Source organism: Centroberyx gerrardi, chromosome 2, assembly GCF_048128805.1.
Source record: "Centroberyx gerrardi isolate f3 chromosome 2, fCenGer3.hap1.cur.20231027, whole genome shotgun sequence".
Lineage (NCBI taxonomy): Eukaryota > Metazoa > Chordata > Actinopteri > Beryciformes > Berycidae > Centroberyx > Centroberyx gerrardi.
In genome coordinates this window covers 15,546,933-15,566,437 of record NC_135998.1, presented here as the reverse complement: position 1 = coordinate 15,566,437, position 19,505 = coordinate 15,546,933, and the positions used below count along the sequence as shown (strand labels likewise).

The window sequence follows — 19,505 nt, the reverse complement described above, 5'->3', positions numbered from 1 at the left end:
AAAACAGCTTTTTATTTCAGAGCTCCCCTTTGCTCCTGGTTAAACCCAAAGGGTGTTTGGTCTGATTCTTTAATTTAGTTTGCTTCTCCATACTGAACAGGTGTATTTGATCAACCATTCAATGTTAGATGGAGATATGTATTACATGAACATGTATTACAATAAAGCTGGAATTCTGGTTAGAAGGCCTGGCTTGTCACTATTCCATCAGACTGTGCAGCTTTTCTGAGACTGAAAAAACAAGAGAGAGAGAAAACTGACTGTGGTTCAGTAGCAGGAAACTACAGCATATATGTCTTTTAAAGCCAGAAAGCTACTTATACTCAAAATATGTCCAAAAACATATTAAATGAAGTAATGCATTTTTAATCTTTTAGCCCACAGAATAATTGTGATCCATTGAGGATGGTTACTGCATCACATACCTTTTCTGTTTTCTGGATTGGAGTATGATTGCCGCTGTAATTGTGATCAATGCCAAACCTCCAATGACTGAGCCAGCCACAATTCCTGTTAGATTATCTGAAATATGACAAAAAACATGCATCGTAAACAGAGGCTCCCAAATGAAGGCATATAACTAACTTACGCATTAACTGATTTTGATTCTTATCAATCCGACTAGTCAACGTGTTCTCATATGATTGTATGATATTGAAATGGTTTGTATGATTACGAAAATGTTATGCACCCTTGATTCGTATTATACCTACACATTGATTTGTACTATACCTATGCATGGCCAGCCGCATAGCCTGCACTAAAACAACTAAGTTTAAGATTAGGGTTAAGTATAGGTAACTAAAAGTTTGGTTAAGGTTAGGCTACTAAAACAACCCCAGTTTGTTCCCAGGGAAATGTGGAATGAGGAAGAGATGCTCACAGTTATCTGTGTCCATGGGCATTAGTCAAAAGTTCCCACTGCTAAGGTTTAGGTTTAGGTTAACAACCAGGTCTATTTGATGAAGGCTGAAGTAGCCTCTGCCCTACCCTCTTTTGCTGGGGACAGATCTACCCATTTTGCCTGATTTGATTCAAGAGAGAATGGGGAAGCCATGTGGAGTAGTCAGAAATCAAAGGCAAGGGAGCTTACTGTGACTCCAGTCCATGTAACACCACTACCTGTTGAGCCAGAGGTAGAAGAGCCTGCTACTGACAAGCCAGCCTGTGATGCACTCTCTACTGATACACCAGCTACTGAGGCAGACATATTGCAGCTTATGTCATTTTATGAGGAAGAGGTAGTTGACGTTGAAATCACACAGGAGGAGAGATGGGAGAAGTGCAGGGAGCAGTTGTGGGAATTGATGTTGCCAATCAGGTAGGTCAGGAAATTGGGGCTTCAGATCTGTGTAAATGTATTCCCCTGTGATCGTGCCAAGCAGCAGAGAGAGGACACCACTCTTGTAGATTGTTTCAAGAAGGCAGGGGAAGGTTCCACTGTCAGTCCCTTCAGCGAACAATTCCTGATTGAAAATTGATTACTTTCCAGAATGTGTGATTATGGCACACAGTTTGTCCTATCAGGGATGTACAGCCAGTTCAAAGAATACGGTAAAACTTGCCCAGAAAGCCAGCTTACCACAGGGTCTCTGTTTTGGCCTTTGATCCAAACTAAGACAGCATTTTCAACCACCCAAAACGGAGCTTTCCAAAACTGTTCTCTCAAGTGGATACATTTGAAAATGCCGCTTTTGTGTTGTAGTGTGGACAGGGAAAACGGGGCTTTTCAAAAACGCTGACGTGCGATTGTCATGTGATTTCAGGCGAGCCACCCCAAACCCAAAGTAGAAAAGAGCAACTCTACCGTGACCACTTTTTCACTTTTTGATCTAGGCATTTTTTCGTAAACTTAACTTGCTAACTGACTTTGTTCTTAACAATCGCTCTGTAAACAACAACCTCTAAAAATGCCGGTGGTGGAAAGCCAGCGGAAATGGCGTAAAGCAGCCAGCCCAAGTGGCCTGTGCATGCATCCATGTTTTTGGCAGTTCACTGTGGACAGGAGACTTTTCAGAAAAGCTAGTGAAAACGCTAGTGTGGACAGAAAACTTTCGACACAAAAACGCTTTTCGTTTTTTTTCGTTTTTTTCAAATTTGCCCAGATTAGTGTGGCATGTTGGCATTGAACATGCAATGGCATGTTCAATGTTGCATTTGCAAGCACTCTTTCTATTTGTTTTTTTATATCCTTTTGAACTGGCAGAGACTATTTCTAAGAATACTATTTATTGAACTTGTTACAGAATGGAAATTTAATTGATTGTCTCATCTCTCTGTCACTTGACCATGCTTCTTTTTACACCTGGAACTGCCAAACCAGAGGTGGGAGATTCCAAATCTTTTCCTAGAGGGGTTCCCAGGGGATTGCGGCAAGTGTGGTAGCATTAGAGGGATGTCTCAATGGATATTTTGGAAATAGGCTTAAGTACCCTGAATATATAGATTTTTTTTTAGACATTTGATAAATGATGATATGTTTGTAGCCTATATTGCAAACCAGGTTCAAACTACACAGTGAGTTACATGAATAATTGCATTTTGTTTGTCTCTGTAGGAGGAGCTATAGCCTTTAAAAGCTGGAGATGAGGCTTTTTCGAGAAAGAGTTATTTTCTAACTGTATGTGACAGAAGTAACATGCTGTTATATTGGTTAGGGCCCAAGCCGATGGGAATAGCCTAGAGTGGCAGATCTGAGTTTTGTTTATTAGTTTTTGTTTTCCCTTCCATAATCCCTTCCATTCTACACTGTAAAAAATCTACACATAGACTCACAGCAGTAAATAAACAGCAGTGACTCTAATAAGATACTCTACTTGTTCCATCTCCACTTGGTCAATTTAACATAATGCATTTCCTATTTCTTACATGCATTTCCATTCAGAGCCCATAGTTTGACAAGGGGTGCTCACGCCAAACATGATTATTCATGTGAAGAAGTCATGAGAGTGATTTGATTTTCTATGCATTTCAACTGTCCACAGGTGATTGGATGAATCAAATCATGTACACACACACACACACGCATGCATGCACACATGCCTGGATACAGACACTCACTCATATTGATTTTCAGTGAAGAGTTTAGATCATTGGACAAAACTGATTTTATTATTTATTCATACTGGCAGCCACACAGTTTGTGGGTTCTCCGGACCACTGGCCATTCTCCTGGCATATGCGCTTCTCCGATCCTTCAAGGGTATAGCCATCATTACAGGACAGCCTCACCATAGCTCCTTGTAGATATGTGGTCCCTTCCTTCTTCCCATTTTTTGGTGGTGAAAGCCAGCCACAGGATATCACTGCATAGTATAAGAGCATTTATCTCTGGCAACAATAACTAACAATTACTTGCTCAAATAACAATAACTTTCTCATACATTTCCATTGTGTCTTGCTATGCACCCACCTGGCTCTAGATGCTCCACAAGAAGAATGTGATTCTGAAAAGACACCCTGGTGGCATTCCCCAGCCTCAGACTACGACCTACCAGGATATCATACCTACAGTACAGAGGTAAAGAGTGCAGATTAGAAACTGTACTGTTGTAGTATTGTGTAGTATGAGTGTACTTGCTCATTAGAAAAAAAGAAATAAAAAAAATGTTAAATAACATGTAATATGTATTTTTTTTACGGCTTGCAATTGTGTAATGTCCACATTTTGTGTTTTACATTTTTTACAGGATAAAATTTACGATTTGATGAATATTAGTAGTAGTAGTAATAGTAGTTCTAGTAGTAGTAATCTGTTCTTCTCATACCTACAGTACAGAGAGCCCTCTCCAGTGCATATCTCAGATGCCTGATTGGCAAGGGGATCATCTGAATTATCAGGGACAGAAAACACTGGAACAAAACTATCGTCGTGTCTGGGAGCATATAAATATGTGTCCAAAAGATATTTTGAATCATATGTGAACAAGGAAGACTCATTGGATATAGCCCCTGTAAGACATGAAGAAGAATATGCATCATCAAAAGTATGTACCAACAGCATTAGTGATAAACCAATTAACATACAGACATACATATATGAAAGAGTAGGTTCACAGCAGAAAAAACACCACATGAATCTTGAAGAACAAAACATAATCTGTGGTGTCTAATTGAATAATTTCTTACAGCTTCGCCCAAATGCGAACAACTCCTCTGGATTGCTTTGGTTCAATACGAGTTGACCATCACTGGCAACAAGGTCATCTTTGGCATCACCATTCATTTTTCCTAACAGCCCAAGAGTGGAATCTTTGAACCCGTCTGGCAGGAGCACAGTGGTTGTCATGGTTCCCTCTCTTAGTCGCACTTCCACTCCAGATCCAGTGGGGAACATCACGGTCACATTGTTAGGGGTTGGGGAAAACACAAACACGTCTAGAAAAGAGGTTTGGTTAGAGGTTTAGCCTTGGAGGGATATGTTCATAAAAAAAATAAGTTCATAAAAGTCTGCAGCAGTTATTAAATCTTTCTGGAGATGTGAGAGTGACTTTTGACTTAGGAAGAGAGGAAGTTGCAGTAGTGTAAACAAGATAATATTAAAGCCGTATGACCTTCTCTAAGTCTGTGGAGGATAAAATTGCCTTTTTTTAGGATACAAGACTACACTACTCTCTTTTGTTCATTGAAAGTCAAATCACTGTCAAAAATCGCTTCTACATTTCTGGTTTGTGAATGACATTTTTTTTTTTTTTTTTATGATTTATAGTTTATTAAACCTTTCAATACAAAAGTACAACAGACATATACTCCCATAACAGCAAGATACAGAAGTACAACAAGAAAAGAAAGAAGAAAAAAAACCAAAAAAAAACATAATATAACAATAACAACAGCCAAAACTATAAGTATACATACTTGCATTTGCACATTTCAGAAACCTACATGTAGCTCTCAATCCATCCAGATTCTGCTCTTGTAACAGGTTGCTGTGCCACACTATCCACACAGGTCTCTCTCAGCTATTGATATAAGCTAGGTATGTCCCCCATTTCAATGCATAAACCTCTGATCTATTATGCATCCTATAAGACAAATGCTCATACGCCGCAACCTTTCCCAGTTCAGTAAGCCATTCCTGCATGGAAGGTCCCCTTGTTGTCTTCCACCCTCTCATTATGATTTGCCTCCCCACCATGATGCTAGTCTGGATCCAATCTGCAACATGACCCCTACAATGGGCGAGCAGCAGAGGGCCCCCCAACACATAAAGTCTAGGGCTAAAGGTAAAATCAGCGTTCATAATGTCACAGATTTTCTCGTGAACTTGGTGCCAAAAATCTTGGAGAACAGAGCATGACCATAACGCATGTAAAAGAGTACCCTCTGACCTCTGACACCTCCAGTAGTCTGCTGTGTCTTTCAGCCCTAGTCTATGCAACCTTGATGGAGTCCAATAGAACCCATTAAGTATTTTAAATTGAATAAGTCTAATTCTAATATCCCTAGACATTTTCTTGGAGTTCGAATGACATTTTTTTTGGTGGCTAGCTAGAGTCAGTGATAGTGGTAAGTTTGAATTTATCCTACAATCTGTTCAATGTTTATGTTTACACTGTATTACTTGATTTGTGATGAGTCACCAATCCAAAGGTTGATTACCAGGATAAAGCCACGTGTTACAACTATAAGGATTGGAAATGTACTTCATACTTCATAGTCAAATATTTACAAAATTTTATTGTGAGTACTAAAAAAATATTGCTCCAGGTCTCTACAGTGAGTACTTCATTATATGCAGTAAGATGAGTGAGGATCTCACCTTTCATGTCCATCCAGCTTTGCTCAGTAAATGAGAGGGATTTCTGATTCCGCAACACCTCAAGGCGGTTCTGACTGCTGTCAAGCCGCACCTCGATAATATCGGAGGACGCTTCTCTCATGGCAACAGCTGACAACTTGGTTGCTTTTATCAGGGTTCCTATCAATTACAATGATAAGAAAAATCAGACGATGATGATTAGTTATTTATTTATGTATTTAGTCGGTCAACAGTCAGCCTTCAAGGCTCCACAACTTCAATACCTTACCATTCACAGGCTCTGTTCTGCCTTGGATTGTCAGCTGCTTGTCGTCTGAAATCACCAAAGAGTATTCCCCCTTGCCATTGAAGGAGTAGCTGACATCATCAAAAGTTATGAAGTGGGGATCTCCAAACACCACACCTGGAATTACACATCCAATTGTTGAAAAAATGTATCTGTGTATTGATGATATCTGAAGCACTAATCTTATAAAACACATACTCTGGGTAAGGATGATCCACTCACCTGGTTTGGGTGACTGGTAACTCCTGCAGTCGCTGGAGGGCCGGTGTTTGAAGTAGTTGTCACAGTTGTCAGACCAAAGGCAGCAGTAGTAGAAGCTGAGAACGTCATAGACCCAGTGGGAATCTCCAGGAACTCTGGGGGGCTTCTTGAAGGGAGGCGAGCCCCAATCGTGTGCTCGGTCTGGGGTGCTCCCCCCAATAGAGTCTTCTGTCAGGACCTGGGTGCCTGTGCTGTCATAGCAGCACTGTTGCCCTGCCCCATACTTAGGGCTGTCAATAAATTGTTAATGCATTGTCACTTAGAACATTGAACTCTGCTTTAGCTAAACTACACTGTACTGGCCTGGGTGCCCATATATTTGCTGGAACAGCTCTTTCTGAACAGGATTTACTAGGGCCAATGCACTATTGGTGTATATTAACCCTTCAGTGTGAAGAGGCCATGTTGTGTTAGTTGCACATATCAGTATATTGTGCATAACAAGCAGGGTTGGGTAGGTTCTTTTAAAAATGCATTTCATTACAGTTAGTAGTTATCTCATCAAAATTGTGATCAATAACGTAATCCAAGGGATTACCCAAACTCAGTAATGTCTTTGCCATGTTTGATGCATAAAGGTGTCGTAAAATTTACAATAATGGTCGGGCCCTTTATTTACCTCAACAACAGAGGTAAATATTAGAGGCTATTATTAGAGACAGGATACCATTTTTTTGGCAGGTCCACAATACCTGGTATGCCTAAAAGTGATAGAAATTTTGGAAATTTATTTCAGGTTTGCATCCTGTCTGTGCCACATTTTATAAAGACGTTGAAGACCTGCCACTATTTAAATGGCCTTCTCAGTTTCTTACTTTCACTTTAAAAGTATTCCCAGAAGTACATTTTTCACAAGTATCTGTAATCAAAATCAATTATTTTTTCAGGTAAAGTCAAGGAATACAGTTAAATGTTTTTGTATTTACAATATGTAATGCTGTTACAGGAATTCTGTGACCCAACCCTGAAAACAAGTTACAAAAGTTGTCTGGGTCAAGGACTCACCTAGCATGTATAGCCCTCACACAGTGAACACTTCCAGGGTGGTAGGTGCACACACTCCCTTTCTCTATATCACAGCCATAGTCAGTCTGAGGAGAAAGGCACAGCATCAGTACTCAAAAAGGAAAATGTGCACTTCAGTGTGTTCATTTATCAACCACAGTTCACAGGCATAGGTATGCTTTGACTAAGGCAGCCAGTGGCCACCCAGTGTTTGAGCTTTCCCACCCAGAATTTGAAGGCCGTCAGTAAGCAATCATTATCAATACACCGACCTATTTCCTGCATAACATGGAAACTTAACATTTAATTTTATCATTCAGTTTGTCATTGTGTTTCTCAGTCAAAGGTCTTAACAGTCCCCTTATATCAGCAAATACATATAATCTATGATTTGTACATTGTATATGTTCAGCACTAGCTGTAATTTTGCAGAATAAAACATAATATCTATGCTGGAAAGGTTGGGCACAAGCATGTTGGTGCTTCAGGAAATGTGTGCATGCAAAGTAATTACTGTAGACTAGCATGTGCCTCACCTGCCCTAGACCTTGCACTGGTTAGCAGTAATTATGCTTAAAAGGCAAAAGGCAATTTCCAGCCTTCATAAAAATATAAAGCAATTACCTTTTCTTATCAAGTGCAATAAAATCTCTGCTCCTCTAATGAAACAGACTGGATAGAAAATTTGAGAATGTCTCACAACACTTACCTCCGTCTCTTTCAAAATAACAATGATAATGTTATGTAACATAACGAGTGTTGCGCCTTACGTCACGTAACAACCAGTTGTCCAGTCCGGTTCTGGTACACACTACTCAGACTAACCGAATCTGCTGTCAAATTCAATAGTCAGTACCTGAATTTTCAGTTAGTGAGTTTGGTTGTAGAATGCGGTTCTCTCCTTAAAGAGTAACTAAACCCCAAACCCAAATCTTTGGTGAAGCCTGACATCTAATGGTGAAAAGTAGGGTACTGAAATGCCCATCTGCTATTGGCTGGCCTTTGTGCCAGGTGATGTCACCCTCTATACAGCTGGTGGTGACATCACCTGGCACAAAGACCAGCCAATAGCAGATGGGCAGTTCAGTACCCTACTTTTCACCATTAGGTGTCAGGCTTCACCAAAGATTTGGGTGGGGCTTAGCAAGGATTAAGCACTCCAATGAGGAGTGACAACCGTATTTAGTTGCAGTGTAGTGGCATTTAGCCCATAGGCGAGAGGCCATTTCTTAGTCAAAGACACCTTCTAGAGGCCATCTCACAAAGGAACATCTCACTAAGCGTTACTTGACTGACTGAATGACTGACTGACAGCCTGACCTGATTTTGGCTTGTGATGCCCTCGGCTGTACTGTGGGAAAAGGTGGGGCTGTTGCAGCTAAATCTTAATTTGTTACTCTGCACACTTACATGAAACCTCCCGGTATCTGCTCTCGCTTGAGCCAGAGTGCATGGGCAGTCTATGATCTCACTGAGGAAGTTGGGCAGCTGATTCTCCAGCTGGTCCCATGCTAAGCACTTATCCAGTGCCCAAGCTGCTGAGTCCTGCCTGAACTTCTCCTCCAGATGCCAGGCTAGTGCATGGTCCTCAGTCCACATGGCATGTACATTCCTAAGTCAATCACGTTACAAATACAGCTGTTAACTCTTTATTATCTTCATTAATTATGCATGTTGACATCATCTCCTAAATGACTGAATAAGCTTATGTTTTCGTATTCCCCCCCCCCCTCGCTATAATTCACATCACTTAGACTGTCAGTAACAAACTGACTTAGATTGTTTGTCACTATTAATACATAATGATCTCCAGAGATTTTGCATCTGTGTGAGACCATAGCTAGAATAATCATCCTAATTCTTTTCAAGGAAGTGTTTGTACATACCACATGCCATCAGGGTAGGTGCTGGGGTTGATACGTACACAGCCAACCTCCCAATTTGAAAAGCCATTTACTGCTGGTTTGGGCAAAAAGCTAAAGGTACCGTTGTTTGGCAGATCCCTCGCAAGAGAGTACAGGTACATCCATTTGCCCTGCCAGTATTCAGAGTAGGGCTCTCCTACAGAGAATCATTCCACAGAATTCAATGTATCTCCCACTTGAAAGAGTGTATTAGTCATAGTTACTGTTTTGGTTCACTTCAGTGGCACTCACCTGTCTCCCTGTAACCCCAGAGCTCTATGTTGACCCTCTCCGCTCTGACCAAAGAGGAATTCCAGGTCATGTGAAGAGCACCTCCAACATTAGGTGTACCATAGTACTGCCATTTTGTTGAGTTTATCAAAGTTGCCTTGAATTGAGGATCTAACTTGCCCGTATGTACTGTTACAACACATTTGAATAAAATATACTGTATGTCAATATGGGTTAGGGTTACTGAATTTGAAAAAAGGGTTTTGAGATCACCACTAAGTAATTGTTATTGTACCTGATAGCCATGCTCCATTTCTATTGAATGTTGTTCCATTATCTGAGGAGATTTGGAAAGGAACCAATCCTGTTTCATACAACAGCGGGGAGATACAATGGCCTCTGCTGTTTTCATCCACATACCCCACAGTTTTGATACCATCACCGAACCTGCCATTATGAAGCAATTATTGGGGTTTTTTTAGCAATTATTAAGTTTCTGTCCTAAACAATAAATCTACAGTTCATTTGTTAAATGTTAAAACATGTGTTATATTGTATGTCTAACAAAATCCTGGTATTTTTCTAAATTGTCAACAACAAAGGTATGATGAAAACATCTTGGCCAAAAACATTCAAGTTTCTCTTCCATATTTACAAAGCTTATGTGCAATATTTTAGGAACATGTAAAACTGCGATGTGAAAATGAATGTCCTACCTGCATACGATGTGGGAACTCTGATTGAAAGTTGCATCAAGGACAACAAAATCTGTTCCACCGAAAATGGACCCAGAATAGGGAAAGATTTCCACACAGTACTCGTTATAGTCCGTGCAGCAATTCTTAAGAGAGATACAAGTTGGGTGGCAAGAACATGATTCAAATTTTGCACCACAGTTTCCCTCACATGTCTGGCCTGTCAAAAATAAGGACGAAGAGATCGTTGACACCTATACATATCAGTTAGGAGTGATGACACTGAAGAATAGTTAAGATACAGGTGAAGATAAGATACAGTGTTTGCCTTTGATTCAAATTTAATCATTTTCATTATTGATTAAGATGAATTAGGAGTTTAGAGTACTTACCTGATGTTCTGCATATGCCTGAAACCAAAAGGAGGAATACTACTACTGGGAAAGTGTGTCTTTCCATTATGGGATTCTCTAGTAAAATCATCAACTAAGGTTTCTGCTTCTTGCATTTGAGCTAAGCTGACACACTCAGCATTTTTCCAGACCTTGACCTTTTAGTCACTGGCATTTACCAACATCATGGATCAATCATGGAACCAAAGGTCAATGTGATAACAAGTTAAATAAATGTGTTTATCCCAAATGATGATCTTTGACATCCACTGCACAATAATCATTTTATTTTATAAGCTGCAATTTGGGAGTTAGACCTGCAGATAGCCTACATTGCTAAAAATAAAATTCCCTGTACACTCACCTTTACCTTCTCCTTGGTATCGTAATCATTATATCAAGATAAAGATACAATTTAGATAGATAATTGCTAGAAAATATGCTGTTATCTTTAGGGAATGTTTATGTATCGAGACAGTAGAAGAATCATTCTAGAAATATAAAATTAATGATCAAAGTTATTACAAAAAACAAAGAAAAATCAACAAGCATCTGTACATGAAATGTGGAATTTATTTATGAGAATGGAATAACAAATTCTACTTTGAGATCTCCTTGCAAAAAATCTCATTGATTTAACTGTTTGATATGACTAAATACTGTATATCTATATATTAAAGCTGTCCTTGTGTTGTCCTACAAACCAAAAATATGATGGTGATGGTTCCATCAAATCTAAAACAATGACATTTTTGGGGGATTCCTCAGGACAACCCAAAGAGTGTACCCATTTCTGTATTTTGGTCTTATCTTGGTCCTGGTGCTTTACGTCTGAATAGTGTGGTGAAAAGCAACAAATAATTTTGAACAAATCATTCTTGAGCTCGAAACATACTAAACATTGAACAAACTGGTTCAAGTAAATCAAACCTCCCACTCTGAGTTCCCCATCAAAGCTCACTGAACGAGTCCAACAGCAGCTCTTCCAATGTTTGGCTACCTGCTTTAACCCCCGCCCACTCACTCATAAGCAAGCATTGAGCAAGACAAACTGTCTCCATCCCACGCACTGAGACACATGGCTTCTGTAACTTATTAAAGTACAGGCTACAGTGAGCCACAGAGCCACTGTCAGTGATTACAATGTACGCATTGCTGGCTTAATTCTGTGTAAGCTAAATCAATCTGTTGCAGTATACCTTCACAAACAAAGACATCTCACTTTCAAACCCGCTCTTTGAGGAAGTTGTTAGGATTAGGGTTAACCCTGTTTCAGGTTATTGAGTTTCAGTATACATTACCTGAACACTGAGATGCTTCTTGTTTTGGACAGGCTCCAAATCACTGTGCCTGCGGTATTTGTCCTGGTACACTGCTGCAGTTTTCAGGTCGGTTGGTAGTTACTTGTTTTTTGGTCTAACTAATCTTTTAATTTGTCTCGAGCCATATTAAAATTAATCTTAAATAAAAAGCCCAAATACTTTGCAAATTATTTCCTCAACAAATAACAATTAACCTCTCACACACACCAATTAGAATATTACTATTATAGAGCTTCTCTCGCCATATAAAATAGTAGAATCAATAAAATTAAAAACTGTTACAAATAAAAAAAATAAAACACTTTCATGACGTTATTTAAATATGTATATTAAAAATGTAATGATAAAAATCTTAAAATAAATGAAACCCTAACCCTAACAGTGAACACATATTAACTATTAAGTAACTTATTAACATGCATATTAGTAGTGTATTGGTTCATTATTACTCATTACAAACCACATATGAGCACCTTATTCTGCACTATTGTATTAGCCCATTAACCATGGGTTTTCCCTCAATAACCTAATTAGTCTTACAGCAGTCAGTAAGGAATTTGTTGCACATGAATTGGGCTCCCAGTATGCTTTGCTCAATATAGGGCTTATAAGGTGCTAGTGTTACATATTATTGAGAGAAATTATTAAACTATTGATGGAAAACCCATAGTTAATAGCTAATATGTGTTCCCTAATCTAAAGTGTTACCAAAATAACATTAAACAGGATATGCCATGTGTTGACTCCTCACAATACTAGCAAAAATTCTTAGCATGCCCTGACCCCTATTGGCTTAAAAGGTGTACAGCACTGAATAACAGTTCATGCTTAAGGCACACAGGATGTTGCCTGGAAGTTATAAAGACCAGATAGTTCAATAAAAAACTCAGAAACCCACAAAAAGTGGTTGATCTCCTGATTTAGGGTTTTCAGTGTCAGGAGATTCTAAATAGGAGTTAATGAAGTTGGGCAACCCTGAAACCACAGGAGAACAAAACAAATTTAAATTAAAAAAAACTGGATCTCATTCTTTCATATTTGTTAATATGTTTATACAGTCTTGTATATTGTGTAAGTGTGTCTGTATGCATGTCTATATGAAGTTTTATGCGAAGTGTAAAGGAGTCTCCTCTGCAGTGCATTCCCAAAGCAGAGCAGCTGCTGTGAAAGGCTGATGGTGGCTGCCAGGTGACACCAGGCAACAGGACACCAGATGGCAGCTGGGGGTAACCGAACATCAGAGTGGGATCAGGCATCTTGACCCAGTCCAGGAAAGGCCCTTCCTGTGCACCCCGCAATCACCCCAAATGTCCCTTATCAGCCCTACAGGCACATACACACACAGGGCAACATTGGCACAGTCTGCACACACAGTGAACACACTTAACACATTTGCTGAAATTGTACTCTCAGGCAATGGTTCTCAACCTGGGGGTCGGGACCTCCCAGGGGGTTGCAAGATCATTTTGGGGGGGTTGCGAGATGACTCATAGGATAGGAAAATATATATTACATATTATATTATAGACATATTTCTACTTTACAAATTTATTATCATGTCCAGTTTTTTTTTCAGGTTTTTCTCTCATTTTTGCTTCTTTCTTGTGAAATACTGAATAGTTTTCAGCCTATCGGCCTCCTCTGATAATGAATCAAATGAAACAACCTGAAAAGGGAAAGTCTTTCTTTAGTTGAACTGTTCACCACCATATGCAGCCTGTGACAGGGGGTCGTAAATAGGCTAGGCACCGCTTCCTTTTAAGGGTCACAAGACTAAAAGGTTGAGAACAACTGCTCCACCAAGCTGCATACTAAAAATAAAAAGTAAGTAAGGAATGTGGTCAAGAGGAATTTCCTTACCTCCTCCATGGGTGAGAGAAATGTCTGCTCTGATCTCCCACAACTGCTTCTGAGTGCACACTTTATTATTTAGTAAACACATGGTAACACATGGTAAAATCACTGTCATCTTCTTAAATCACCTCCTAAAACCCATTTTTAAATACAGACGTTCATAAAGACTTTCATAGCTATGAATAATGTTGATACATTTTATAAAATCGCAGCTGTCAACGGTAAAAACTGGTTTTTAAATGGCCTAATCATTAAAAACAGGAATAAAAATCAAAGTTCAATGAGTAAATTTCTCAAACAAAAGTTCAGTGTAGTAAATAAATAAAAATAAAGATATAAAGAAAAACTCAGTGTGAATACCAATGAGAAAGTAACATCAACCCAAACATAAAAGTTCAATTTACTAGATTAATGGTAGTCCAAGTATTGCTGTGAACACTTACACACCAGTACCTGCCTAGACACACACCAAACCAGTTTGAGAGGTTAACCATGATTACGTTGTTAGTACTATTTTATTTAATTAATGTAATTAGTTCCAGACAGATTTCTCCTGTTATAACACACATCCTTTCGCTCTAATAAGTATCTGTGGTGGAAATGTAGTTAGTATGAAACATCCGCTGAATATGGAGAAGGATAGGCTTTATCATATCATTTTTGCTCTAAAGAGTCCCTGGTACAGAAATAGGCCTAATGGTGAACAAAATTGAGTTCATACAAGACCAGGCTTCTGTAACATTCATGAAGAATAGAATAGAATAGAATAGAATAGAATAGAATAGAATAGAACATTGCTCTCATAAAAAATAGTTTCCAGAGTTAAAAGATTAATTAAATTGTGTATGACTTTCTGAGCAGCCCAGGCGAGTTTACTCTCATTCTGGAGCCTCCCGTGGACTTCTGCCGCTGCTGCTTGTTGGCACATATTCTGTCCAAGTGGGAGCCTACTTATTTTAATCGGCTATTTAATGTGATGGCCACATATAGTTGTCAGGTGGTAATGTGGTGTTAACATGCCATCCCATTAAGTGTAAGCTAGTGTCACTTTCCTGTCACGTGACTCGGGTAGTTCTGACTGTAAATATTTCACACTGTTTATTTTTACAATCTCATGTGCCTGATATTCCGCAATCACTCCTGACTCCTGTTTGCAGACTTTGAAGACGAGGGTGAAAGAAAATGTGCTATGCGCAGTTAAACACCCTTCAAACTGGTGTGGCCATCTTCAGTGTCCAAATAAGGAATGATATAAGGATGACAGGCTATAGATAGGCTTTAAAGCATTCCCACCATATGGGAATATGCCTGAATGACTTGACTTTGAGGGGCCGTATAGGCCATATTTCAAACTATGCTCAGATATACACATATGAAACACACACACATACATACATATGTAACTGGTGAAATTCTGCGTTGTGTGGAAGATGAAGGAAGGACTCAAAGCCAGGATATCTTTGGAGCTGACGTCCGTTTATTCTCTGACTGACATGAAATAAAACAAAACAAATCCTCCAAGTGAATATGGAACACAGCAAAAGGAGTTAACATCACCACAGGGTCATGGCCTAAACAACAGTATGGCGCCACTCTTACGTACAGCGGTAGGCTACTACAAAACTTAAAAATATATATAGAAAATAAAACACAGTAAACATACCTGACATGAAATAAAACAAAACAAATCCTCCAAGTGAATATGGCTCTCCAGCTCCTACACAAATGAAATTAATGAAGGAAAAAGGGGGGAATGTTACCTTAACTCTTACTGTTTGTTAGCTAGCAGATTTTGTTTGTTAAATATTAATTTATACAAGGGTTGATACATGGAAATCTATAAATTAACATGTGCATCCAGACTTTATGACGGTAGGGATAACAAAAATATAAATATGAATGATAAGAAACTATAACATGGATTGTGATATGATACGGGTGGTAAAATGACACCCACCTCTCCCATAGGGGAACACAGCAAAAGGGGAGAGGTGAAGGGGGACAGGAAATTTATGGGGGCTAGGAGAAGGAGGGGTGCAGGAGGTGGGGCTCTTACTGTACATACTGTAGCCTATATGACAGCAGAGGTTTCAGTGGAGGTCAAATAAAACTGTCAGGTATACAAACTAAAATGACAGGTTTAGTGTAATTACACATGTGAAAACAACTCTGTTACACTCTGTGTACTCACACACACACACACACAGGTGAAACACTCACACATACACAAGTGAAACATTTGTACATTCATATGTGAAACACTGACACCTACATGTATACTCCTGTATACTCACACACATACATATGAAAGGTTTGCACATGTACAAGTGAAACATTTATACATATGTATCTGAAACACTCACACACACATGTGAAACACTTGCATGGTGAAACACTTGTACATACATATCTGAAACTACTGCATATAAATATGTGATGGGCTGTGCGGCGAGTTTGGCATGTTGGCTAAGCTCGGATGTTCAAGTCACATGACGCCATGGGGCCCAAAAACACTCTTTCCCATAGAGATACATTAGAAAAGAAACGCCTGTAAACTGTAAAAAAATAAATAAATAAAATAAATATGGGCATTGCACAAGTTTTGGCATTCTTTTGAGTGTGGAAACTTTTTAACGATAATTCAGCTTCCTTTGTTGAAACATTACCTGTAAGGTAAAGCAGAACAGCTGCTTTCTTCTCCTGATGTTGTTTTATAGTCACCATATTTTGTGTCTTGTCTATCTTCTTCAGAATAAACAGTGTAATGTAAAAATTTACATTCAAAATCAAGTACAGTAATAATTATAATACATAAATACAGATACAGAATTTACAACATCATACCAATAAAATATAGTGGTCAAATTGTTAAAATATCCAGAAGACATTTTTAACTCTTGTTACTGTTGTTGGTGATGAGAGGCGTCTGAAGGGAGTCCATTGCACTTGACTTTTCAAACCAAGCAGTTAAATCTCAGAAAACATACCTTAGCTACAATGGTTCTGGTGTTATAACTGCATCTATCTCTTCCTAGGGGGGAAATGTTGCACAGGTAAATAGGTGCAGTAATTGTCGTGATTTTGAGTTTTATTCAAGTTGCTCTGTTCTCTACAGCAGCCAGTCAAGCCTTTGAAAGCAACTCCTATCGATGTGAGTGAACAGATTCAGGTTCAACACAATCCTAACTAGCATGTCGTTGTTGTCACCCTTTATCCTCCAAAATGTTAAATCTTCAGGAACTAAGAAAAACAGCCTTGACTTTTAGCTTGGCTATTTTAAGTTCATCCAATGGGGTTTGAAAGGTTTTCAGATGACAACAGCGATAACCTGATCTGTCTGGAGCTCTTGGCCTGCTTTGATAGTCCGCAATGCCAAGAAAATTGAATTATCAAAGTGGCTCAGCCTCCTTGTGGTGACATGTTACCATAGCACCACTATCAATCTTAGTAGACGCTATGAGGATTCACACATAGGCCTGTAGCATCAGCTGAGTCATCTCAAGTTCACCTCAAGTTCATGGCATTAAATGCACTTGTTTCTCATGCAGACTGGATCCTCGCTGACAGAAGGCACTTCAGGACTTTTCTCAATTACCAGCGTGACAGTGTGGCAGAGGCCTTTTATTGTTTAGTGCTGGGATGTCTTGCTGCATCACATCATAATTTATTAAACAGAACACATTACTTGTTAAACTGTATCAGTGCTTGCATGGATTCTGTGTTCATATCTCCTTGTTTTCTGTTTTTCTTAATAAAGACATGAACCATTATGTAAAGTGCCTTTTGTGGCATCCTCAAAGGAGGAGCAGAAACGTAATTAATTTCCCCAAAAAGTTAAATGATCATCTCATTAGTGGCAACAATATAGAGCAGTGATACAGTACAAAAAATTTCTTTTTCTCATGCTTCTCCTGTTTTCTCTGTTGCAATAAATGCTCCTACAGTGAATAGGTAAATGTGATAAAAGCCCAAAATCCTGTTTCTTGATTGATTTGTGTTCCATCAATGACTTTACAGCTTATTTGACCAGCAACTCTTTTTGGAGAATATTACAAGTTTGTTGGAAGATTTTGATTGGTCAGATACGGCTGAAACAGATGAAACAGATAAACTGGAAATTAATGGTGGCTGTTATGACATGTCAACCTGTGTTTATTATAGGCAAGCTGTTCTCAGAATCAAAAGTATTCATCGTATATATTTCAGCATGTTTATCTTTGTTGAGAAACTGTTGAGAACGACAAACACCAGTGTTGCATTTTCAGAATTTTGGATGACATACTAAAAATTACAGTAAGCAGTACAAATACTAGTGGCACTCTGAAATGGGAGACCATGTACATTTTAAAATGTCTCATTCATTAGGTAAAGGTTTCCAAAAAATAAAGCTGACTGTGATCAGTTATTCATTGGCATTGTCTATATGCCTGCAAACAATTAGAAGTTGAAGTTACCCTGTGTTTCTTCCCTATAATTTTGCAGTATTGATTATTTGACTGATTGAATATGTTTGTACTCTCTTGGTCAGTAGAAGTTGTGGACAGTATTCAAAAACCATATGCACAATTTTTCTAAAAGTGGTATAAACATATCAACCTTTTCCTATGCTAATGTGAGCAACCAGAGCCACCCTTCCTCCACCCCATTTGTATTTTTGTGTAATGTATTTTGTGTAGGCCTGTGTTGTATTTTGACATCTACCTCTTTGTTGGACATTGTAGAGAAAATTCAGTGTTTCCTAAAGCAGGTTGGAACATGATACAGAAAAAAACTTCTGGCAGTATTTTCTAAGAGGTGACGACCGAATTCCAGCATTGCATTGTTTCTTGACACCAGGTCTCAGCTGAATAGATGTTTCAGTGGACAGACATTAACAATTTACACTGACTTCAGCCTGTGGAGGCAATCAGGAATGCTTCTTTTTCATGTTGGCCTCTGTACCAAAGTTGTCCAGCAGAGTGTGCTACATACCAAGCCACTAAAACTTGACGAGCCAACGCTGCCAAAAGGATCTGGTTGCCTGGGGGGTCTACACGATTGCGTGACCAATCAGAAGAGCCATTTAAAGCAGCTTTTTCCTGTGCACAAACCTCAATTTTGTAAAGTTATAGACCTCCTTATAATTTACAGCAAGGTATGTTTTTATTACATTTAAGCAGTTATAAAGTATTCATATTGAATTTGGTTAGTTAAAAGTTGGCAGTCTACTAGAGACCAATACGTTCAGTTCTCTTAGAGCAAAAAAGATGAGTTCTTTTAGTAAGCTTAGTTAGTAAGCTGCTTGCTGTCACGGCCATTATAGTACTATGACTAGCTATCTGCTGTCACAACCTCATATGGATTAGAGAATAAAATGAATACTACCGTTCAAGACCCCTCTATAGGCAATTTTCTATAATGCATTACGCAAAATAGCCAGAAGGTGGCGATGTAATCACTAGTTGTGGGTGCCCGATTGAAGAGAGATTATGGGATGCCAATCAAATTTATGGGCGTTCCTTTTCCAGCAGCAAGGGATGGTTTTGTATTTTTGTTTGTATTATGCAGAAATAAGGACAAACTTGCTTCATTACAAAGAATGTAAGACACAGTTTTATGCATCAAATCTGTGTTTCTTATCTGTCCACCAAGCCACCATGAGAATAAAGGCCCTAATGATAAAATAATGGCAGATAAACATTTCCGCTTCTAGATAACTCATCTCTCAGTATACAAAGCAACCATTTCAAATATGCTGACAAGTACCTTTTTCGCTGTATTGAACAAATTTTCTAGAAAAATGAAAGATGTTAAA

At 38.8% G+C, this 19,505-nt stretch overlaps 1 protein-coding gene across 1 annotated transcript; it reads right to left on the bottom strand.

Annotated features, from left to right (window-relative positions):
- Positions 1-409: 409 nt before the first annotated feature.
- On the bottom strand, positions 410-10,602 carry LOC139920357 (sushi domain-containing protein 2-like). The gene is made up of 15 exons (XM_071910354.2): positions 10,536-10,602; positions 10,165-10,363; positions 9,744-9,895; positions 9,470-9,637; positions 9,200-9,374; positions 8,724-8,925; positions 7,314-7,399; positions 6,270-6,538; positions 6,030-6,164; positions 5,762-5,920; positions 4,129-4,377; positions 3,768-3,951; positions 3,413-3,507; positions 3,126-3,305; positions 410-522 (listed from the first exon to the last, which is right to left on the bottom strand). The coding sequence occupies exons 1-15, from the start codon at positions 10,600-10,602 to the stop codon at positions 410-412; spliced, it is 2,433 nt and encodes an 810-aa protein (XP_071766455.2).
- Between the last annotated feature and the right edge of the window lie 8,903 nt (positions 10,603-19,505).